This window comes from Chlamydotis macqueenii, chromosome 8, assembly GCF_036417535.1.
Source record: "Chlamydotis macqueenii isolate bChlMac1 chromosome 8, bChlMac1.mat, whole genome shotgun sequence".
In the NCBI taxonomy this organism is placed as follows: Eukaryota; Metazoa; Chordata; class Aves; order Otidiformes; family Otididae; genus Chlamydotis; species Chlamydotis macqueenii.
Window position 1 is genome coordinate 11,877,334 of NC_141563.1, and position 24,119 is coordinate 11,901,452.

At 51.7% G+C, this 24,119-nt stretch overlaps 1 protein-coding gene across 1 annotated transcript in view; it reads left to right on the plus strand.

The window, feature by feature from the left end:
- The window catches only part of PAPPA2 (pappalysin 2), an 89,139-nt gene that overhangs the window by 59,549 nt on the left and 5,471 nt on the right, over positions 1-24,119 (plus strand). The window contains exons 16-20 of the mRNA XM_086753458.1: positions 742-955; positions 7,872-8,040; positions 8,770-8,902; positions 9,992-10,101; positions 12,791-12,862. Of these exons, the coding sequence (XP_086609584.1) occupies positions 742-955; positions 7,872-8,040; positions 8,770-8,902; positions 9,992-10,101; positions 12,791-12,862 (698 nt within the window). The remainder of the gene's footprint in view (positions 1-741; positions 956-7,871; positions 8,041-8,769; positions 8,903-9,991; positions 10,102-12,790; positions 12,863-24,119) is intronic.

Here is a 24,119-nt window from a genome sequence, read left to right on the forward strand (position 1 = left end):
ACACCCCTCAGCAGGAGGGGTCCCATTTGCTCCCGTACAGTCTCTTTTCTGGCTCAGCAGTTCCTAGTGAACCTTCCATCATTCATACCACATGGGTAATGCAGTCCTGGACATCTACAACAGGGACCCGAACGCCCTTGATGTTTGATCAACCAAATGCCCTTTTCTCTAGAGGGACAACAAAGAGTTGAGCTGTAATACTCAACACAAGCCTTTTGTAATGGGTGGTTTGAATTCCCAGTCACACCAGTTAAGACTCCCACATCTGTCCTGCTGGCACTTTCCATCTTGTGCTGCATGTGTAGCACAGGGTGTGACAGCTTGTAAGGGTAGGTAGAGGATGAGCAGCAAAAAGCACTTAGTGAGCATGAAGGTGGGCTGAGCTGAATATGACAGGTAGCTGTCATACACAAAAGCCGCCAGCCCACTGAAAGCTATCATGAGGCATCACCAGAGAGGCAGTTTAAGGGAGTTTTGAGGAGATTTACAGAACTAAGATCCTTTCTCCCTCCCCTAGAAGCTGTCCCTTCCTTGTTTCTGTCTGTATTCTAGGTATTTCTGCCCCAGCCTGACCAACCATGCAATGAAGTTCATGATCTTCATATTTGTTGCCTCCCTTGGCATCAGTATCCACTCTAACTAACAAGAGGCCTTTTTGCTGGTTGCTCTGACCTTCCCTCAGCAGGACTCCACCTCCTGGTCAGCTGTAACCCCAACACACTGCTTCTGTTTTTGGGTCAGGAACAAACCAGTGGCTGACCTGCCTGGAGGACGGTCTCTGGTCGCTCCCTGAAGCCTACTGCAAGCTGGAGTGCGATGCGCCTCCTGCGGTGGCCAACGCCAAGCTCCTGGTCCCGCGGTGCCTGCAGGGGAACCATGACGTGGGCTCGATCTGTCGCTACAAGTGCAAGCCTGGATACCACGTGGCTGAGAACGCAGCGGGCAAGCCTAAGAAGTAAGTCTGTGGTGGATCAGTTACCACCATTTCGTTCCTCCTCTTCTCCCAGTATGAACAAGGAGGAGAGGTGATGGTATGGTGGCAGTCTCAAAGAGCTGGTTTGATAGGTACAAGGCAAAGCAGCTTGCTCTGGTCATGCAGATTTCTTGAGACACAAGCGGCATTCCCCTGGTTTAGGAGAAAGCAGGTGGGAAGATGAGGCAAGCAAGCCGCTGTTGCGTGTACGTTAAGTACCCTAACCTAAAGCATAAGCCTTTTTCCCATGCACCTCAACATTGTTAATGAATGAAAATTAAGCCTGTACAGGTGTTTGTGGGCCCTCAGGTAATTAGATGTAATAAGATGCTGGAAGATTCCTGGAGCTCCTGTCTTTCCTAAAAGTAGATCAAGGCACTGGGGGTTGTAAGAATGAATGACTGCCTTTTATCAGGGTTAACGTTTTACCCCCTGTGTGTCTTGGCTAAATTTAATCTCAAGGATTGACATTTCAGTTGGAGAAGATTTTTCCCGATGCTTCAGTGAAAAATTCCTGGTGGTTCACTAGCCCTGCGCGCTCAGCCAGTATCGTGACGCTGGGGGGTAAAGCAGCGTTTTGTCTGCGACACCTCCAGCTGAAGTCCCTGTTGGGTATGGTCACTAAAGATTCCCTGGCACTGGCCAGATCCTCCCCAGAGTCTTGATGCTAGCCCAAATCAGGTAATTATGTGCTAATTGTTTAATGCCCCCTTCCAGTTTTAATTGGATGCAGACTTCATCTCTGCTTTGCTCTGGGGTAGGGTTGTTGTGCACAGGGAAGCAGTTGCCAAATTTCTTGCCTCGTAATGAAGGAAGTGGTTTCTGTAAACAGCTTTTCACAGTGTTAGGAGCGTTTCTTGGGCCAAGGGGAACTAAGCAAATTATGATTATGGCTACGACCACATGGACTGCTTTGCAAATTGCGGAGCAGCTTGCGTGCCTGTGGCATTTCAGGCACCGGACGGAGCAATCAGATCAACTCAGCTTGCAAAGTGAGGCCATCTCAGTCACGCTGCAGCAACTGCTGTTAAGGAGGATGCCCTCTGGGAGTTCCCCAGGCTCCTCCGATGCGTGTGTAACTTCCCTATGGGTCTGACCAGCCTGTGACACGAGTCAAGGAAAATCATGCAAAGTGGTTTACATTTTCATAGCAACGAGCGTTGATGTAGCATTTTCACATTTGCTATTATCATTACTACTAATTCATCTAACATCTTTGATGGTAGAGTATGATCCCATTACAGTAAGCAAAAAACCATTAACGGAAACAGACAACTCATTACTTTCTTAGCAGTTAATTTGCATCATATGTGAATGGCCTAGGTCAAAGCGAAAGTCTTTCCTTGGAAGCGTAAATGCCGGTGTACCGTCTCATCCGGAACTCTGAGTATACACTCAGCACGAGTACAAACCCCCGGCACGCGTGGTGAGTAGCAGCCACTAGCCGGTAAGCAGGCCAGTCAGTTGCTGGATTGCTGAAAATCCTTCTGGTGTTTCAGCCCTCACAGGCAGAGTACGGGAGCTGCCAGAGGGAGAAGTTTCTTTCTTTGTTCAGGCCAGTTTTGGAGTAAGCGAGTTGTTGGAGAAGGTGGAGAGGTTTGCAAGGGGCTGGCACTGGTGGGGTGCAGGTTTCTGATGTGCTGGCATGCAGACAGGGTCCCAGCTGATGTTTTGGACATCAGGTTTTGGGGTCTTCTGAAGTCTTTCTGGGTTCAGAAAACTGAGTTCTTGATCTGTTGTCTCCCTGTCATCCATCAACCCAGCAAGCACCAGCCTTACTAAAGGATCTAGAGCTGTGCAGGTGTTAGTGGGCATAAGAAAGCAAGAATCTCCATGTGTACTATATAGTGGAGAAAAGTCAGGCATAATCCATGGCCAACACTGAAGACTCCCCATGCCAGCTAACTAGCCCGACCTTGGAAATACAGTCAGGATCCATTTAAATTATTCTTTTACCCCTAGCGATGGTGCCTTTTCAGAAGGGAGCAATGGAGGGAGTGTAACCCCCACCTGGCCTCGCCAATAGCTACAGGGCTCACACTGTTCTCCAGGGAAGGTGTAGAGGCATCTTGAGGTGTCCGTGGGTTCCCAAGGGATCAGCCTACTCTACTACTATATGAAAGACACACTCAACTTTCATAGCACTGTCCTAAGAAGCTTGGTCATTTCCTTCAAGGGTTGCTTGTAGGCACCTTCCTTCAGGGATGGGCTCTGGATCCCCCATGGACAGGGACAGTTAAGCTGTAATGTGAGTGACTAAGCAGGACTTAACTCAGCTAGGGCTCAGCATCACCTCCTGACTAGCTGTTTGTTTTGTTTTGTTTTGGTTGGTTTTTTGTTTTGTTTTGGGGGTTTTTTTTTTTGTTGTTGTTTGTTTGTTTTTTTATCAGTCATCTTCAATGCCTTTCTCTCATGTACCTCGTAAAACACTTACAGCTGCTAGAGCTGGATCAGGGACCCAACCCCTGGGGCTTTGCCCCTAACATGGTAGGGCTGTGGTGTCCACCTTACACAGACCTGAACCATGTCTGGGATCCAGCTGTCTCTGTCCAAGCTGAGATGCTCTTGGACACAGATGCTCATATGATTCCCTCACTTCTCTTTCCTTAGCTGAATTTTACTGCAGGGGCAGGCACTCACTCAAAGATGCTTGGAAGTCTCCTGCAATCTTAGGTGAAATTCATTTCCTGTAGCATAACTGGAAGGGAAAGGGGATGAAGAAATCTGTTGTCTTGGAAAAGATGTTTTTTTCTATTAACTTGGGTGAGGAAAGTCCCTTCAGAAATCACTGCTTGTCAACAAGGGATCCTTGAGGAAATGTTGATGTGTAATCAAGATCCTGCCAGAGATTTGCTGCCTTTCTGCTGGCAAGATCATCTCACTGACAATGCTGACATGAAGGTTAAATCTTCTTTGACTCTTCCTAAAGGAAATCTGTTTTCAGCCTCAAGGGCCCACAGAACACCCTGGGTCTAGTTTCCAGCTGCCAAACTGTTTCACATCTAACCCCAAAATAATGGTAACAAGGGAAACTTGACGTGTGTATCCCTACTTTTGTGATTTTTGTCTCTGGTTTGGGGCTGCATCTGTCCAACGGCAGCACCAGCCCACCCACATCACAGAAAGGAACAAACTGCCAAGGAGGGATGTTTGGCATTGCCCAGGGCTGCAGCACTGAAAAGAGCTGCCTGAAAGTCAGAAGTCAGATACTTTGGAGAAAATGAGCATCGCTCTCGCAGTGGTCCTTGCTGTTGCTTCCACCACAAAGTGCTGTCTGAGGCGGCTCTCTAAGAGGAGTATCTAGGACATCCTTTAGAGGACTGTTCTAACACGGAGGGGATGCTCTCAGTTTGGGGACTGAAAAAGTCAGACCCTGCAGATGAGTAGTTTCACTTGCCCAATGTAGGATGATTCCTTGGCAAGAAGAGACTTTGGGATCTCAAAACTACCTTTGCATGAGGGGCTGAGCCCTTCTGCTAGCTTGGGGGAATGAAGTGAAGAACTGGGAACCCAGGTCTTTTCAGGCAACTTTGAAAGGCTCAGCCTGCACTTTGACCAGAGATCAAGGGAGCACAGCCCAGCCAGCCCCATGATGAGCTTCCATGGAGATGTCAGCCCCTTGACATCCTCTCCCTGTTCAAAGACTACAGTGGGCTGATGGAGACCGTGAAAGAGGGAGAGGAGACAGAACAACGTGGAGGAGAAAACATTCTGGCAGGAGTTAGCAGACCAGGGGCTGGAAACGCATCAGAAAGATTGCAGTGGGCAAAGCAGGGCAGCCTAATCTGGGAGCATCGGAGTTGAACAGGGCATCAGGCCACTGTACATCTGCAGTGGGTGCAAAGACGTGGGGTGCTCACTGCTTCTGCCCACATCTGGCCCCTTCCAGATAAAAGGCAAACACCCGTGCAGCTGAGAGAGCCAAGCAGCCAGGTAAAGAAAACACGGGCTGTCAACCAGACTCCTGTGTCACTTCCCTCTCTAAGGTCTCTGATGAAGATTTACAGCCCAGGTTGCCCAGGCTGTTTGGAGCACAGGTCCTACAAAGTTGATGTTGCTTTCTTTCAATTTAGCGGCAAATCTCCCTGCTGCTTTCCCCCCTATACTTTTTGAAGCTGTCAGTCTCCCCCCGCTGTGGGACAGGAGGCTTTAGGCTCATTTATCACTGTTCTTGTACAGCAGACCCAGTCCCCCCAAGCTGGCCGCCCTAGTACGCGGCTGGATCCTGGCCAGGCTCCTGCGTGCTCAGCTCCTGGAGCCGGGCGAATGCTCATGCCTTCACGTCAGACGCAGCCCTCACTGGCCTCAGACGTCTCCCCTGCCTCCTCTACCCATTAGGCATCCGCTTGCCCGGTTGGAGGGGGAAGCTTTGACTCCGATTTTCCTGGCTTCCTTGTTAATCCTCAAGAAATGCTGCTAACCCAGATCAGAAGAATTCGGGGGGCCTGGAAATTTCAAGCTGCTATGGGGTTGTGTTTTTTTACATATACTTTTTTTTTTTTTTTTTAAAGCCTCTCCCTTCCCTTCTCTGTGCCTTAATATAAACTGCTCACTTCATACGTGTGGCAGTGGTCCACACGCCACCTTCTACCCTGGGGTCAGGCCAGGCCAGCCCTGTTTGAAGTTCCCCAGCGTGGATGCTGGCAGTGTGGTGAGCCTCCAGAGCAAGGCAGCTTCTCACCCCAAGTCTAGGGGGGTGCAGGTCTGGGAGAGCAGTGGGAGAGGCTATGCACAGTGCTGGCCCCATGCTGGGGCCACTCCTACACCACATCAAGTCAAGAAGCCCTGGTGAAGCAGACAGTGAGCCACAGTGGGCAAACCGCAGCTCCCATGGTGTGCCCTCCCTACGCTCGACCCCTCTCTCCAGGTCTTCCCGTGGCTTCTGGGCAAAGGGTCTCTGCCACGATTCGGAGGACTAACAGGGAGGTGCAGTGGCTGCATCGGTGGGAGAGTGAGAAGTAGCATGTGGCTGGGATGCTCCTGGGTTGTCAAGGAGTTTTCTCGGTGCCTGAGGCATCACTTTCCAGTGAGACTTTGCATGACCAGTTTGCTCCTGTCACCGTAACACCATCGGTTTAACCCCCAGCAATTCACCCCTTGCAAGTCCTGCAGCTGGAGCACACCCTGTGTGCCGGGCAATTCAGGAAGAGGAAAATGCTGCTTGAGTATCTGGACATCTGACATGGATCAGTGCCTCTCATCAGGCACCTTCGCTCGCCTTCAGAGGTGGGCAAAGCAAAGTGTTCAAGCAAGGAGGCGAGGTCTGATGGGGACATCTTGGAAAGTCAGTGACCATCAGCCCAGTGGAAAGGGTGAGCAACCAAGAAAGATAAATTAGGTGTGGGCTGAAACCACAGATGCCCACAATGGGATAGAGTTACTTCTTCCCACCACCCTTCCAAAAAAGTCTGGAGTTGCAATTCCCTTCAGTTGATTCAAGGTTAGAGCTCTTGGGGTGACTTTGCAGCAGCACTTGCTGCTCAGATGCCCACACCACAGCAGCATATTCTCCTGGTGCAGTCTGAGCTCTGTGCCAGGGGACCTGCCACATCCCATCTCCTCCACTGCCTCCCCCCACGTTACCTGCTGGAGCCTGTGTGCACCACAGCAGGAACCCCTGACCGCCTTATACAGCCTGTAGGAAAAACAGATCCCTGATTCCTGAAGGGAGACTGGGAATCTCCAAGAGCTGCAAATATTAAAAAAGATGAAAATGTTGCAAAAAAAGTTCAAGTTCCCCATCCAGCAGTTCCCAGCAGAAATGTAACCAGCTCCTACCCCAGGTCTGGCAGTGGGGTGCAGATGGGGTCCTCTCGCTACTCCAGGCTGCGTGACTCTGTACTGTTTTTGGGGAGCAGCTGGGTGTCCCTATGCAAGGTCTGCTGCAGCTCAGGACAAGGGGCGGTTCAGTGCCTCCCCCCAGGGGTTTCGCTAACCCGGTTAGCCCCCTCTCCATGTACCTGTGGCAGGCTATAAACTCCGTAATGTGGCGCCTGGAGCCCTGCCTGCTGGCACCGGCACTGGGAGAGGGCAAGCAGCTGGAGCAGGCTGGCCAGTTAAGGATGGGAGAAGGGCAAGAAAAAAAGGTTTCATTAAGGATGGAGCAATCAACACTGTCTCAGGTAAAGCCCATCAACCGGTCAAAACCCAGCTGGGGTCATGGTGACACGTCCTTTTTCTGGGAGAGCAGTCCCCAGCTAGCCCCACGCCTTGCGGGGTTTCGATGCCTCTATTGTAAAAGATGCAGTGTCTCTGTCGCTGCCAAGGACGGGAGATGGAAAAGCGGGTGGGCTCCGCTCCTGGACTTTTTCTTTCATTCTTTTTCATCATTTTTTTGGCAAGTAGTTTGTGCCTGGGCTGTTTTAGCAGCACAGGATGGTATTGGTCTGCTGCGGTACGACAGCCCCTCGGCGAGAGCGGGACTGACAGATCTGGCTGGAGTACAAAGAGGAGTCTCAGGAACGGCTGGGCGCAGGCCAGCAGGATTTACTGCTGGAGGCTCGCTCCATCCAGTGAAGTATGTAGCTACTGGCGGTGGGACAAAGCTGCCCAGGACCCGCAGAGACCGTAGGGCAGTGAGGAATGGTTTGGGGGCACCACGAGAGATGGGGAGCAACGGGGGTGGTGAGTGCAAGGAAAAAACTTCCAGCACTCCTAAATCAGTGCGCTCCCTCTAGCGAGGGGAAGGAAAGGTCCTGGTTGAGCATGAGCTGTCTGTTCAGAAGGACTTGCTCATGGTGAGAGGTGGGACGGCATGGGAAAGTCCTGCACGAGGGGCTTGGTTGTGCTCCAGGAGAGATGTCTCCAAGCTGTTCTTGCCTCTGTGGGATGCTTGGTACAGACGAGGTGGGTAGCATTTGGGGTGCTGCAGCCCAGCCTGGCATTTGTCTTTTCCCAGGAAGTTCCTGAAGGTCCAGTGCCTGGAGAGTGGGCAGTGGGAAGAAGGGCGCTGCGTCCCCGTGGTGTGCGAGCCGCCCCCTCCTGTCTTCGAGGGCATGTACAACTGCACCCAGGGCTTCGAGCTGGACAGCCAGTGTGTCCTCAACTGCGAGCCACAGGGACAACAGGTGAGTGACTTGAGGGGGAGGCAGATATTGGCCATGTATCATGCTTCAGAACACCAGAAAACAGCAGGGGTCCCTGTGCTCCGCTCTGCAGAGGGGCATCATGGCAGCTTGGCCATCCCTAGGGCCAAATGCCCTTGTACCACCAAAACAGTCGCCCTGCAAACCCAAAGCTTTTCTTGGTGGATACCAGCCACGGTGCAGGGTGCACCACTGCTTGGGGATGCTCTCCTGCTCCCTGGGGACCCTTCCAAAAGCAGCTCTCCTAAGCAAGCCTGCTGGTCTTGAGTGAAAAGGGTCAGAAAGCAAAACTAGAGGGTTTCCAGCAGGTTTTGGGAGATGCTGCAAATATATTCACCTGAATGACAGGCAGCTTTACTGCTAACCAAGGGCCTTGCCTGGGGATGGACGCTGCTGCCTACCAGGCTCTTCCACCCAGGTTTCACATCCAACCTGCTTGGAAGGGTCTTGTCAAAAGGAATGCAATCAATTCCCTGTGGTGGGCTTCAGTGGCAGCTGGAAGACAACTTGCTTTCAGGTCGGTAGCGCAAAGCATACGTAGGCTGGACCAGATGGCTGCAGCCCATCTGCCCTGGAGAACTTCCCTCTGGACTTTCACTGGCCAGAGCGGAGTCCTTGCATTTTGCTCCCCCCAGAGCTGGGCAGCGGTCAGGCAGGTTGAGACCTGCCGCTGCCGGTAGTAATGCTGGCTGCTCTCCCTCTGCTTTGCAGGTTCCCATCATTTGCACCAAGGAGGGCTTATGGACAGAGGAGTTCAAACTGTGCAAGAGCCTACGGGGCACCTGCCCACCGCCCCCGGAGCTGAATTTCGTGGAGTACAAGTGTGAGCAGGGGCACGGCATAGGTGAGAGCAGGCAAAAGCTAAACAGAAAACCAAACCTTATGTTGACTCAGCCCTCCCAGAGAGCTGAAGGTCATGATAATTCTTCTGGTACCAATCCCCACAGAATCTACGAAAAAAATCCAGTTTTCTCTTCCATTCTCTTTCTAAACACAGAGCCAAGGACGGCTTTAGCCTTGAGAATGCTGTGGTTGTGCTCATGGGCAAGAGTCAAAGCTAAATCTAGCTCTAGTGTAAGCACCTCTCTCTTCAGAAGGAGCAAGGACTTGTCTCTAGGGCAAACCCAGTCCTTAGCAGTAATTTTCCTAATCTCTAGCCCTGCATCCTCCCCAGGGTTTCTCCACTTGTTACTATTGCTAACATTTGCACAGTTAACGTGGCAGGTCCTAGATAAAAGCCACAGTGACAATCGTGTGTAACAGGGCATTTCCACCAGATGAGGGACCACATAATCCATTTCTTTCTCCAGGACTTGGTTGCTTTTTGCTTTCAGGAAAAGCTGCAACGCTCAGTCACAGATGTTGCATCTCGTCTGGCATCTCACTGGACAGGACACTTGAGCAAAGCCCACATCACTCAAAAGCAAACACACCAATAAGCTGGGTCTGATGAAAAGGGCAGGGCCTGCTAAGGTTAAGCTTTGGACAGACCTGATGTGAGGCTGCGATCTGCTTGGTTTTCTGAGGTGGTTTTTGCAGCTTTTTTTCTTCCTGGGTCGTAGGAAGGCAGTGGTAATTCAGTGTGGTAGAAAAACTACGAAACATGCTTCCTAACTTGTTAACAAACTTCCCACAGCATCCAGGCTAGACTTGTTTTCATACTGGATCCCATGTCCTACCATCAGGGCTTGAATCCATCTCTTAGGGCGTATTCCATTTTCCTCTCATCTGGGAGAAGGGAATTTCCTGGTGGGTCTTGCATAATTCTGGATTTGGGGAAGGAATTGTCAGCTCGGCTTGGGAGGGAAAGGGTCTCCTCTATGTCTGCCTCTGCCCTCAGGGAGGAGCCTACGTGTTTGGGTCTGGCACCTTCCTGTAAATCACCATTGCCTGGTTCCTGACAAAGTCCTCAAGGGTCCCTCTCCTCCTGCAGGTGCTGTCTGCATACCCTCCTGTATCATACCTCCCAGCGACCCTGTCATACTGCCCGAAAACGTAACTGCTGAGACTATGGATCACCGCCTGCAGCCCACCCGAGTCCAGGTAAACGGGGAGGTGGATTCCTCTAGCAGAAGATTCACTGGCAGCAGAGGGGAGCCCTCCCTCTTGTTTATTTGGTGCTTTTTAACCAAAATATCTCTGCCTTGGGTGAAGAAGGGTAAGGCTTGGAAAGGCAAGCAGCATAAATGAGAATGGGGGCTGGCTGGCCCTCTCCAAGGAGCTGCCCAGGCTGCATGCTCTGGAGGTCCCTGCTGCTCCCCATAACCAGGTTCCAGTGCCCAGGTCCTCCTCCCTCTCACGGCTTCTTCCTCCTCTTCCCTACCCTGCGGATGCTACTGCACAGCCTCCTGCTCTCCCGTTCAGCGTAAGTTATCAGCTCCCAAGCCAGCTTTCAAGGACTTGCAGGATACCACAATGAATGAAGTTAGAGGCAGGAATCCCGCCGATTTTTCAGGACGTGCCACATGCCTAAACCTGCTAAGCTGCTGTTGTTGTCAGCCAGCATGCTGGGAGAGCAAAAGCTGCCCCTGGCACGGTGTGAGCCTGGGTCCCCGATTACCTGGCAGCAGAGACGTAACCCCAGGCAGGCATCTCCCTGCCAGTGAGGAGGCAGGGCACCGCCAGCTGAAAGGTGTCTCCGACTGCCAGGACCCACTGGCCGGCTGGTTGCCTCTGCCGCTGGAACGGGGGAGCCTTTCCCTCCCCATCTCTTACTCATTTTGTAGGCAAAACAGCTCAAATAGCTCAAATAGTTTGAATCCTCATGGCACGACTTTCCCAAAGAGCAGCTCCGCCAGGGTAATATTTCTTAAAATAAAAATGAGATGCATAAGGAAGGAGGTGGAACAAAGGAAAACAATCTTCCCAGGAGCCAGCGCTCCTATCCAAACGCTTTCCTCTCCTCCTGGGAACCCGCAGGAGGCCCAGCATCGTACCTGTGGATACTACTGTACGTCGCCTTGAATCAGGCCCACAATGGGTCGCTGCTGGGGGGTGAGGACGCCCGGGGCGTGTGGGACAGTTAAGCACGAGCCTTGGAAGGAGTCCTTGCCTTTGAGGGATCAGATGGCTTGGCCCATAGAAGCGCAGTGGCATTCGGCTTCCCTTTCACCACCGCTGCGGGTTCTCGTGCAAGGGAGGCATTTTGCAGAGAGGAGGAGGGAAGAGAGGCGTTATTTTAAGAAGCAATACTCCCCCTTGCCAGAAGCTCTCTCCCTGGACTGTCTTGTTTTCCTTTCTGCCCTGGCTCCTGCTTCTACTCCCCACTTTGCTCCTCCAAGCCTCCAACAGCTTGCCATTCCCGGGAGCCGCCGTGCTCCCGAGTTGATGGAGAGGATGGGGCCAACCCCACAGGGAGCTGCAGAGGCTGCTCGAGGAGGGCACAGTCCTGTTTTGCTTTCAGCTCTGATTCATTGCATCCCGCATCCTAGCAGGTTTGTCCCTCTGCCCTTATTTCCCAGCTTGGAATATAAGCCCACTAACATGAGTATGCTAAAATGCCATTCAAGTTTCACAACAACCACATAGGAAACACCCCAGCAGGGTTAGGATGCAAAAATCCTCTGGGCTCAGCCAGCATCCTCAGCCTCTGCCCCATCTGATGGCGGCTCCCTCCGGGTCTGCCTTCCCTGTGCTGGCTGAGGAACGCCAGGACCTCCTCCTGCCCCAGCCTCATCACCGTCTTGAACGAATGCGCAGCAGAAGGACTTGCGGCAGGTCTACGTGGGCAGAGCTGCCCTGTCCCCAGCATCCCTCAGGAATGCTGGAGCCAGTCTGCCTGCCGCTGCGCCTTTCAAACGGGAGGCTAGGAGAAAACATACGTGCCCCTCTCTGCGACTCCCGCGCTGTGAAGGGCATCCTAGGACACTTTCACAGGCCAGCTGTTGTTTTATGGGGCCTCAAATTTCAAAGTCTGCCTGAGCTTTACAAGGAGGAAATTGCACATGCGGTGGGGCTTTTCTTCCCTCTGTATAATCATGAGTGCTCCCCACAAGCCCCCGCTGAATGAGCGGGACAACGCGTTCCAGCACGGTGAAACTGAGCCCTTCACATCTCGCTCTTGTGTCCAGTTGGCTGCAATGGCTGAGTTTGTGGCTCGTAAATACCAGCGATAACCTCAGCCCCGCGAGTGAACGTGAGTCTGATGTATCTGCCTCAGGCCAGATCTGGAGAGGGGAGTCCTCCCAGGACCTGGTTCTTGGACCATAAGCAGGGGTCAGGGAGCAAATTGATGTAGGTACTGGCTGATGACTGGCTGCCCCCCATCCCGTACGAGCAAGAGGCTGGTGAATTCAGCATCGTGCAGAGAGGTGGTGTCAGACTCAGCTTCTCATGGCCCCAGCAGCAGCTTGTGGCCGAGTGAGCCACAGTGAGCTGGCACTGCCAGACAAACCCAGTTCTCTGGCAGTCCCTGCCATGTCCCTTTGTCCTCTCCCAGGTGTGTATCTATATACATCTACGTATATACACACAGATGTCTACATAGCCTCTGCCTTGAACAAGGTACCCTGGTTTGTGGGTGAACCAGGTGCAGCTGCCTTGGGTTTGATGGGCTTAAAGAGTTTCTCACTGGGCAGAGGAGGAGGGAGGGTCCTGGGGTTGCCACTGCTGTTCTGTACCACAATGAGCAACGCAGGGTTGTGGGAGACCCTCTACCTCCAGAGAGTGTTTGGTGGCTGTCGCCCTCCCTCTGCCGCGTCCCCTAACAGCTCTTTTCTCCTTCCCTCTTCAGCATATTGTGTGCACGGGCAGGCTGCGCTGGTATCCAGACCCCTCCGTCATTCACTGCATCCAGTCGTGCGAGGTAAGCCCCCCCCAACCTCTCCCAGCGTGAGCCGTCTGCTCCTTGCAGAAGAGCTCCTGGCAGTGGAGTCTCACTCTAGCACAGAGCTGGATGGTTTTGACTTCGTGTTTGGTCCGAGCCGGGCCAGGGCTTGCTGGCTGAGGAGAGAGACCAGAGCAAGCATCCTTGGGTATGGTCCTCTGCAGCCGGCGCGATGCTGGGGAACAAGAGCTGCAGAATAATACATTTCCTTCCTTGCCTGCTTTTTCTTGGCCAGCCCAGGAAGAATGTTCTAGCAAAAGGATTTCACTGGCAAGGGGTATCCCCAACAAGCCCGTGCTGACTCCAAGCCTGAATATTTCCTTAACCAGAACCGCAGTTCTAGAGTAACGCAGATCCAGAAAAGCCCTGCGTGACTCACCCGTCCAACCAAAACAACGAGGATTTCCAGCCTCGTACATGCAAAACAAACCGCTTCTGAAGAATCTGCAGACAAAGAATTCCTTGCAGAAATTGGTTAGCTGCTCATTTTGTTTTGAATAATGACCAGGCAGGAGAAAATCATAGGCAGCCTGGAGACGGTTCACAAAGGAAATTAAAAATAGGCAGTCTTTGTCAAGCACTGGTTGTTATTATGATTGAGGATAAAAGGAAAAAGGGGGGGTATTTTGGAATGTTGTATGTTGAAAATTTGGGATTTTTACCAAAAAGGAAAATGTAAATGAAGTTTGCACACCAAAAATAGCTTTGGGTTTTGCTGATTATTATTTTATGTGCTCATTTCAATGCAAATGATCGCTTTTGCTCACCCAATCTGCCTAGCTCAGCTCTTTGTCCACTGAAGTGTGAGTGCAAGGGCAATGCTGCAGGGTGCACGTCCCCAGGAAGGAAATGTTAAGGTCCACAGAAGGTGCAACAGTTATTTCCCAAACTTGATGACTGTGTTGTGCATCTCTACTGCAAGGCATGGGCTGTAAGCACAGGGGAATGAGGTGCTGTGTGCTAGAGAGGTGTTTGATGGTTGAGTACCAGAGCTTAGCGGTGGATCCTCTGGTGTTTTGGGAGCTTTCAGGTCTCTGGAGAGGGTCCAGAGAAGGGCCACGAAGATGATAAGAGGGCTGGAGCACCTCTCCTGTGAGGACAGGCTGAGAGAGCTGGGGCTGTTCACCTGGAGAAGAGGAGGCTCTGGGGAGACCTTATAGTGGTCTTCCAGTACCTCAAGGGGGCCTACAAGAAAGATGGGGAGAGACTGTTCAGTAGGGCCTGTTGTGATAGGATGAGGGATAATGGTTTTAAAATAAAGGCAGGTAGATTTAGATTAGATATTAGGAAAGATTTTTTTACAATGAGGGTTTTAGAACACTGGTCCAGGTTGCCCAGGATGCCCCGTCCCTGGAAACGTTCAAGGGCAGGCTGGATGAGGCTCTGAGCAACCTGATCTAGTCAGAGATGTCCCTGCTTCTTGCAGGGGGGCTTGACTAGATGACCTTTGAAGGTCCCTTCCAACCCTAACCATTCTATGATCTAAACTACATCTTTTAGCTCAGCTCTGGAGCAATGTATTTTGAAGCAGGATGGGCTTGTGTGAAAGAGCAGTCCAGATGGATGTGGTGATCCTATCTGTGATTCTTCTGCTAGAAAGGCAGAACCACTCCTTGCGCTCTCTGGGAGCTGGTCCTTCTGAAAAAGAAACAGATGGGGTGCGAGGTGCTCCTTCTTCCCTTCCTGTGCGGCTCAGGTGAGAGAAAGCTGAAGCAGGCGTAAGGATGCTCCCTTAGGCTCAGGTACGCCAGACTGAGCCCAGCCTGTTGTCCCCTATGGTTCCTACACCTCACCTTAGGTCTGTGTTTTCAGCAAGAGGTCCAATAAAGAATTACGAAAAATGCCAACGTGTGCCAACATGTGTGTGAGAGAGATAAGAACCAACTACCTGAACTCCCAGCATCTCACAGTAACAGTCACTGTCTTCTCATTGACCAACTCATGGCCAACACGAACTCCTGTTCCTGGATGCTTGTCATCCCCTTTTACTCTTAGAAAACAATTCTAAACAGCAGTCTTAGCGTACAGGAGTGTCCAGTTGTGGACAAGCAAGGCAAAATCTTGCAGTGTCCTACCAGAAGATAGAGAGTCCACACTCTTCATCAGCAAGCCAAAATCTTGCAGTGTCCTACCAGAAGATAGAGAGTCCACACTCTTCATCACCCTTGTAGACTTTTTACTGCCTTTTCTGCTTTCACTTAATCTTTCATCAGGAGTAACCAAGCAGTACGTACCCTTCTAGCTGGGGTCTCACCAAAGCCCTGCACAAAGCTTCCTTGTGCTGGAAATGTCTCTTTTGATAGGATCCAGGATTATATCTGTTATTTCTGCAGTTGCATCAGTCTGGCAGCTCAGAGATATGCTGAGGTCAGCAAGTACACCCAGATCTTTCTCTGCCTTCTTTGTTTCCAACTGACGAACTCCAAGCGAACGGCAGATATTTTACCATCAGTACAAGAGCGTGCCCTTCAATTTTATACAAGTGAATGTCATCCTGTTTCTCTCTCTAGTCCTTCAGGTCATCTAACTATTTGTCAGATATCCAGATCCTCCTCTGTGGAAAAATACCATCTTCCTCGTTAGCAATTTCATCAGCACAGGCCTATTTTTAAGGTCACAGTTACGTACTGTAATACTAACGAAGATTCATCCTCAGATAGTTTCTTTCCCCCTGATGCTCTCTTTTTTTTTTTTGATACAGCTCACAGCCACCTCCTCTCTGTTCTCCTCCTCCTCACATCCATGTCTTTGATTATTCTTTTCATTGGGTTTTCTTCTATGATGCTGTAGGTTGTTAAGGTTGAACTGACAAGCCAAGTCTTCCTAGATAACATTTTTCACATGTGTTTTATAGTAGTCATTGCCTGGCCACAAAGAATAACTTTTACCAAAAGTGTCTCATTCAAAGTATTGCTCTGGGAGCTGCTGCTCGGCATTGGCAAGAAGGGAGGTGCTGCCAGTCCCCTTTTTTTGACCACAGAAAATGCTCCAAATGTTGTTTCCACCTCATCTGTGCTGGCTTCCACCTTCATTCTTATTCCTCTCCAGCCTTGTGACCAAAAGCACTGCAGTTCTTGGAGGCCGTTTCACTTGAGACCAAATCTCTTGCAGGATGTGGAGACATCAGAGAGCAAGAGTTGGGTAGCAATGAAATATAATCTGTAATCTGTCTGTGCTGCATCGTGCCCCACCGCCACATCTCTTCTTGTTCTCCCCTTCATTTCCCTGCATGAGAAACATTCTGCCCCTGCGAAACATAGCCCCTACTGCCTCTGACAGGGTTCAACTTGACTTGCCATGTCCGTGGGACATCTCAGTCCCAGGTTCCTCCTCGCTTCACTGGAGGCACCTCCTCTAGAAGCCCAGCTTCTGCTCTCCACTGGGCAGTGAAATGCTGTGTGTCCAGATCACCTCAGGTCTGAGTCACCCCTCAGTCACCCCTCACCCGTTGACTGCCAAGCATGTGTGGAATGAAGAAGCTTTCTCATCTGGAAGTGTCAGGGAGGGGAACAAACCTATGTAAGAGAAATCCAGGCCACCTGGCTGCTTGTACCTTCTCTCCATGGTGGGGTCACTTCAAGCTGGGGCATGGCAGCAGTAGCCAAGCCTCAACCTCCCCAGCCTCCGCTGAAGCCCTGCCTGGTATTGGAAAGTTCAAGTCACTGCACAACAATGTTAGAGGGATTCTTGCTTGTCTTTATCATATGCTGGCAGATCAGCCTGCCTGCTCATGTCTCTAGGTCCTCTCCCCACCTCCCTTCTCTTTCCATTAGTCTGGTTGTCTATCTGTCTCCCGGTCTCTCGCTGCGCCTTGCCAAGCTCCCCATCCCCAGAGTGCAGAGGCACGTAGTTCAGCAGGCGAGGGAGGGAGGGAGGGAAGCTCCTTCCAGGAGCCCGTCAGGAATACGAGTTAGTGCTGAGCACGCTTCGCCTCTCCAGGGCCAGCGGAACAACTCATCCCCTGCCATCAGTAGAAAAACAGATGGCAGCACTGGCGGGGGGGGGAAGGAGGGGGCTTAGGACTGGGTGGAGAGAGCAGTGAAGGAGGGAGGAAACCCCTCCTCCCCACCATGATTTGGGAGGAGGCGGTCATGGTCCTGGTGGTGTACTCAGCTGCAGGTTCTCCCAAGCCATCCCAAGCCAACTAGCTCTCAGCTATCCTCCTGCCGCACCCAAGAGCAAGTGAGGCTGTTTACTTCAGAGGAGGAGACAGCACATACAGCAATCCAGGCTGCTCCTTGGAGTACTCCTACCGTGGTCCAAAATAGTCCATGCATGAGTGTGGCTGCTATAGAGCATCTCCTAGTTTGTGCTACACACCCCTCTATCTCCCACCACAGGGGCTCCTGTGGTTCACATTGTGGCTGTGGTTTAGGTGAAAAAGTTGACTTATTTTATCACCATGTTTACCTAGTGTTACTCATGGGATGGAGTAACCATCACTGTCCTGCTCAGATACACTCAGAGGAAGACAGGCTGCTTTTCCAGAGATCAGAGTGAACATGGGCAGGCTCTTCTGGGCAGCCAATACCTTGTGCAACATGCTGACCTCGCCCCCACCTCCAGCTCTGTTTCATCATTGCGTGCAGGTAGCAACAGGTTAATTGCAAGGCATTTAAGGCAGCATGCTTTGGACAGACCACCAGTAGGCAGAGGTTCCTACTGGTATGGCAGGAGCTGGACAAGAGCTACTACAGCCGGAGTCTGCCTCATAGGGTAGCAATTCCTTCATGATGTATCTTGGTGCCTTCTCTGGTTGAGGTTGGTTTCCTCTGCTTTGCTCTGAGCAGCTCTGCCTGTGTGCTTGAGGAACATGCAGAAACTTTGGCATGAGGTCTCTGCCTCATGCCCTGTATGAAGAAGGGCCACACCAGAAAGCTCTCGTGAGCACGAGCTGCTGGGAACTTCTCAGGTCTTCCCCACATGAGGACAAGGTCTCGCTGCCCTTGTGTGTGCTGCGGGTCATGTTATCACAACTGTAAAACACTAATGCATTCCCTGTTTTGTGGTTTTCCTGAGGTATTACAATGGAAATTATGAGACAGGGATTGGAGTGTGTTTGTGGTTGCAAGTTGTTCTTGAGTCTCTCAATCCAAGAGGTAGTCGAGGACCCCGATGGATTTTTTGGCTCTTCCCACCAGCATGCACAAACCCCTCACTCCACATGTCTGTGGCTCCTGTCCAGCATTTGTCAGCCTGAATTAACCCCTTTGAATGCGTATGCAATAGGGACAGTGGGAAGTCTCATCTAAAATCAGGGTCCCGCTGTGCTTTAATGTGACAGGAGACAGGGTGTGACTTGCTCCCTGGGCAAAGTACTGCAGCTGGGCCACAGCTGGCTCTGCTCCTCAGCACTGATGGGGCCAGAGCCCTTTGATTGTCCCTTGTCCCAGACCTGGGGGGTTCTCCTTTTAACCATGGCAAAGCTCAGCAGAGGAAACTGGGCAGAAACATGATGCTAGCGGGATGCTCCTCTCTGGGAAAGAGATTCTCTTCTGCCCTCCTGGGGCTTTAGGCAATAAGGACTACAGGCACCCCAGCTTCTCCAAGGAGACTCTCTAGAGGAACTAGGTGTCTCAGCATGGCCAGAATTTCAAATCATCCTCTTGTGATGCTCACACATCTCCTGTCCCTGTAAGAGCATTTCTGGACACCTTTACCCGGGCTGCACTCTTCCTCTGTCTGCTGTCTGGCTTTGAAAATCTGGAGAGGATCCTACTGGGTGTGACTGCAGTTCTTGTAAGCAGGCAAAAGGCAGACTGTGTGACTGTTGCTTCTTCAGAAGTCTCACCAAAGCCTACAAGCCCATGTGATCCAGGTGACCAAACAGGACTTGATGAGTTTCCCTAGATTCTGGTACATTCACATTTTGGATAGTGCATGACACGTTGGCCTCCACATCTCAAGAGGATGCAGAGGAATTGGAAAAAGCAATCAAAGTGATTAAGAGGATGCCACAGCTGCCCTTCAAGGAGACCCTAAAACAGCTGGGACTCTTCAGTTTGGAGAGCAGAAGACTGCTGGAGGTCTGTCAAGTCACAGAGGTGCTGGGTAACATGAATGCTTTATGCAGCAAGTGCAGATGGTGGGGGAGTACAAGGAGCATGGACTGCAGGTAGTGGTCACTTCTGCATCAGAGCTGGCCCCTGACCTGTGAGGGCAGAGCCCTTCATGCTGGGGAGCTGGAAGGCAAGATGGGGAGCTCTCTAGGTACCTGCTGGGTACATTCTCCTGCTGCTCTTGGCATGAGCAGCCTGGGCTGCTTAGTGTGGGGTATAGCCTTTCCAGGGATGAGCCCAAAAAAACTTACTTCTCTTCCAAAAATCTAAGTTGTTGCATACTTTTCCCACTCTGTGAGAAGATCTCTGTCCCCTATACACATGTGGAGTGTGATTGTAGAAATATAATTTTCTTAAGAGACAGAGCAAACAGAGGGAAACAAAGTGATCACACATCAGCATGGTGCAAGGACAGGCACAGCTCTCCTGCCAGCAGGGACAGGCTTATAGAGCCCTGAAACACAGGAGCCTTTTGGCAGGGGTAGGACCATGGCATCCAGGCACCATACCAGGGGTGGTGGAGACCCAAAGAGGTGAAAGCAGCCTCAACGTCCCCAAAGCATGGCTTTGCAGGCTGGTCTGCACTTGGGATGCCCCATCCTATGGCTGCTTCTCTGCCCTCTGCAGCTCAGGTGCCATCCCTCCATCCCTGTCCATGTTCCACTTTCCCCTCTCCCGGCAGAGTCATGCAGCCGGTGACACAGACAGAAGGAGTGCAAAGCCACCGAAAGCACCCGCTAAAATAAAAATCAATGAGTTGCTTCTGATAATAAACAAACATCCCTATGCAAAGCCCAGCCAACTGCTCTTCCAACACGAATATTCATTCCACTTGAGCTCCTTCATCCCTCGTACATTTTTTTTTCTCTTTTTAAGATCTGTAACAAGAACTTGGCAGAAACCAGATACAAGTGGGTCAGGAGGCCCTTGTGGTTTTCAGGGCTTGTTTTCCATAACCCGTTCTATCCTGCAACATATTTTGCACAAACGGCTTGGCAGGAGATCTAATCCATGGCAGCAGGCGAGCTGCTGAGGGCAGGATCGCGGGCTGGTGCTGGTGGCATGGGAAGTCCTGGCTCCTCTCGTGTGTGCAACAGCAGCCCTGGGAATGGTGAGTGCTGGGGACCATCTGCGGGATCCTCCGTGCTTGCCAGGAGCGCTACTGACACACAGCATCGTCTTGTGCTCCCCGTTGCTTGTTCTTTCCTGCTTATGTTTTAGGTCTCCTGTTAGCACTGAGATCAGGGTGCAAAAAGGATGAGGCTGAGAATCCTGCTGTGAATAGATCGTGGACAGAAATGTTTTTGTGGAAGCAAAGAGCTGCCCTGATGTGGTGTTCATCTCCACCAGCTTTCCATCCCTTTCTTCACTCTTCTCCCCATGGACCATGCAAAGCCCTTTCCAGATCGCTGTCTGCTGGGGACATGGGGTCCCTGAGGAGCAAGGCACAGAGCAGGACAGGAATAAAGAAACACATCCCCACTCAGTAGCCCAAAGTGCCACGTACTTGCTTCTGTAACAGAAGTGTGCCCAAACCAAATCCTGTCCTGGGACACAGAAGCACTTTCAGACCCAATGAAGGCAAGGACCTGCTCTCCCAGCACAGCCACCTACAGCATCGTTCAGGCTGGAGACCAAGCAGCAGTCTAACCTCTGTGCTCCTCATCCCCCTTCTGACACTGATCTTGTCCAAACTCGATCCGAACTGACTCAAACAGGACTCAGATGTTTGCAGGAAACCCCGGTCCAAAAGACCCTGCTTATAACGAAGAACACCTAGAGCTGCATACCAAGACTGCTAGGGGCTGGGCTGTTGCTTGCCTTGGGCATGGCAGTGCAAGTGATAGCACAGAGACTGAAATAGGACAGCAGGATGCTGCCTTCCAGCTTGTCACCTCTTCCTTGAAGCATTCCTTTGAGTATATTGGGTACTTTCTCAATCAACAAGCCTCTGTGTTCTTAGTGAGGCCTGGGGAGAAGGATGTTGGAGCTGGAGCAGATGTTCCTGAGGACCTGAGATGTGATGAAAGCAGTCTGCACACTAAGCTGACGAGCAAGTTGCTCAGGGATGCCAGCAAGCTTTGACACAACTGGCATTTCTCCATTTTGCTTTCTGGTGATGGGGCAGGTCAACAATGATTCCAAGCAAGCTATCCTGCAGACGTATGGTGCCAGGGGACAGCCGCCATGGTTCAAATGGAGCAGAGAAATGGCTCAGGGGACAGAAACTAGGAGTCATAAAAATGGTGATTGAAGTGCTGAGTTTGTAGGAATTTGTTTCTCTTTTCTTCAGGCTACTTGGTCCCAGGTACCTCTTGCCAAATTTCTAGAGCTCTCTTCCTCCAAGCAGTGCTGGCCCTGCCTCCCTCACTGCGATGGACCAGGTAGCACTCCCTTGCTGTTTGGAGTGGCTTGGGGCAGCGAGGCATCCCAAAAAGCTTTTTGAGCAGAAGCCAGACCTGTTCCCTCTCCGTCCCTCTGTTTTTCAGAGCTGATTTCCTCCTTGCGTGCCGGAGAGCCTCAGGAAGGAGAGAGGGAAAGTGAATGTGCTTGGGGTGTCAGGGAAGGGGGGTGGGAAATAATAAAATAAAAGACACACACTGCAACAGAGAGAGGGCCAAGAAAAATATTTAATCCAAACAATGAACATTGTCGTTTCCTCCCACAGTCTGCATTCCCAGTCAACTTCCCTGGGCAAGCAGGGGGAGCCAAGAATGGCCGGGCTCTCTGCCTCACCAGCGTGTGTGTGTGCAAGGAGAGGGACACGTCTTGGGGACACTGCACTAGAGCATCGCTTTTACCAGCTCCTGCCACGTCTGCGGCCAAAGGGGCTGACACCAGCCCCAGTTTTCTGTAGGGAAACAGTGGTTTGGAGCGATGTTGGAGGGATGTGGACAGGGATGGGAGGGAGAATTTCCAGGGAGCCAAGCTGGGGTAGTGGATGCATAGGGGCTTTAAGTGAACCAGACTTTTAATGAGGCTTTGGGTACTCTTCAAGTCTTTCCAGGGACCTCCCAGAGCTTTCTGAAATATCTTGGCTGGTGGCTGAGGTGGGAAGGAAGGAGAGGCATCCGGTGGGGAGAAGCTGCCCTCTGCCTATCCCTGGCCAAGGGCTGCTGCGGCCTCTTCGTGCTTTCCTTTCCCCGCGCACCCCTGCCTGCTCCCCCCTGTCACATGCAGCAGCTTTCACCTGGGACGCAGCTTCTCTTGCATGTCGTCGACCCCTGAAGCTGCAGCGGTCTCCAGCCCTGGGGCAACTCAAGGTTCGTATCCCGTGGTTCTGTGAGGCATGGTTTGGGCTGACATCCCTCTGCTGTCAAATGGGCAGGGGTTTCCAGCGGTGCTAGGTGAGAGCCTCGCCCTGGCGACTGCTACTTGCTGGTTTCTGGTGCTGAGTGCGCGCTGATGCCTTCAGAGGCTCGCTCTTGAAGACCTTGCAAGGCTCTTGGAAGACCATGTGCACAGTGAGGGGAGACGTTTCCCCAGCAGAGGTTTATCACCCAGCCCTGTCCCTGTCTCCTCCACCATGCCATCTCCCTCCTGTCTCCTCCAACGGATCTTTCTGCCACTGATGACTCATCCATCGTAACAGCAGAATTAACAGCGGGGAGGCTGATGCACAAGGCGTGGGTCGGCGGCAGCGGCAGCTTTTCCAGGGCTGGCCCCTGCCTTTCTCCCCTGCCAAAATGATGGTTCCCTTGTTCTTCTGGGGCTGCTTTGGGAGCGACAGCTGAGAAGGATGAAGACACCTGCACCTCCTCAGCTGCATGGTCAGATGTGGTCATCTTGGCATGTTGAGGGTCCGAGACCAATGGCAAAAATACCAGTGCCCAAAGGGAAGAATGAAAGGACAGTAAAATCCCTGCTGACGTAGAAAAAGCATGAAAGCAGACTACACACCCTCCTTGGATGGAGTCAGCGCAATTGCAAAGGCCAGGACCTGCACAGCCTCCCGAACCCTGGGGGAAACACTTTGCTCATTAAGGCCGGACTTGCCCCCTGAAACTGGGATCTGGGCTTCCTCTAGCTATGGGCACATTGAAATCACAAGCTCTTTCCATCGCAGTGGCAGTGCAGGAGAAGTCTTTCAGCTCTTCGGTTACACAGTTGGCCACGTGCACCCTGAATTTTTTTTTTCTTTCTTTTTTTTCTACCTTCCTCTGAAGCACCTGGAAGGGTCATCGCCAAAAGCAAGGTTCCGGGCCTTCAGGTCTGCTCGACCAGAGCAAAACCTGTGTTCCTGGGAAATAATGTTCATCAAGCACCCGTGAGGCAGCAGCAAAACATGTATGATACTGGTGGCATCTGTGATTTATTCTTCGTGCTCCGTCTCTCCCTCGCTCTGTCACACCCTTTCACACTCTTTCGCAGTGAATCAACCCACATATAAGGTGAAGTTGACGAAAAGTGTCTGGACCCTGCCCACCTCCCCGATGGCACTGGGAGCTCCTCGCTGGGCAGGACGCCAGCTCCAAGAAGGGAGCCAGCCAGCTCAGCCCCAGCCCCAGGGACTCTGCAGGGACAGTAGAAAAACGCCGTGCGCAGATGCTGCCGCCTGCACAGCATCTCTCGGCAGCCTCGAGAGAAATGGCACCGCTGAGCCCTCTGAGATGCTTCTGCCCAGGATGTGGCAGGATGTAACCTGTCCTTTCTCACACCCCTCCTTTGCCTGCAATATTTTTCCCTCTTTTTTTTTAAACTTCATTTTTTCTCTTTTCATTCATGCCTATTCCCAGCTTTGAGAACGTGTGGTTTTTTAGCCTATTTAAATTGCCAAGCACTTGATTCACAGTTACTATTTTTACGCCGACGGCTCAGGGCTCTGGCCCAGTGGTGCCGGATGCTGCACCTCCACGTGCTAACACATGCCCCACTGAAGCTCCTGTCTGAATAAACAAGGAAGACGGACAGCGCGAGCAGGGAGATTCACTGATGCAGCCTGGCTCGCTAGCTGCCTCGGTGGCATGCTGCCTAGCAGAGTGGCTCCCCGTGGCGTGAAGTGGTTGCAGCAATTACTTTATTAATTTTTTTCCCAGTTTATCTGAGCTGTTTGAACCAGCCCTTTCTTCCCCTGTGCTGGAGGATGCATATTCTGGCAAACAAAACCCAGCTGGCCATTTGCCCGGATCGCATCCATTGCCTTTGCATGGCATGGTTGGCCATTGGTGAGGGTTTTT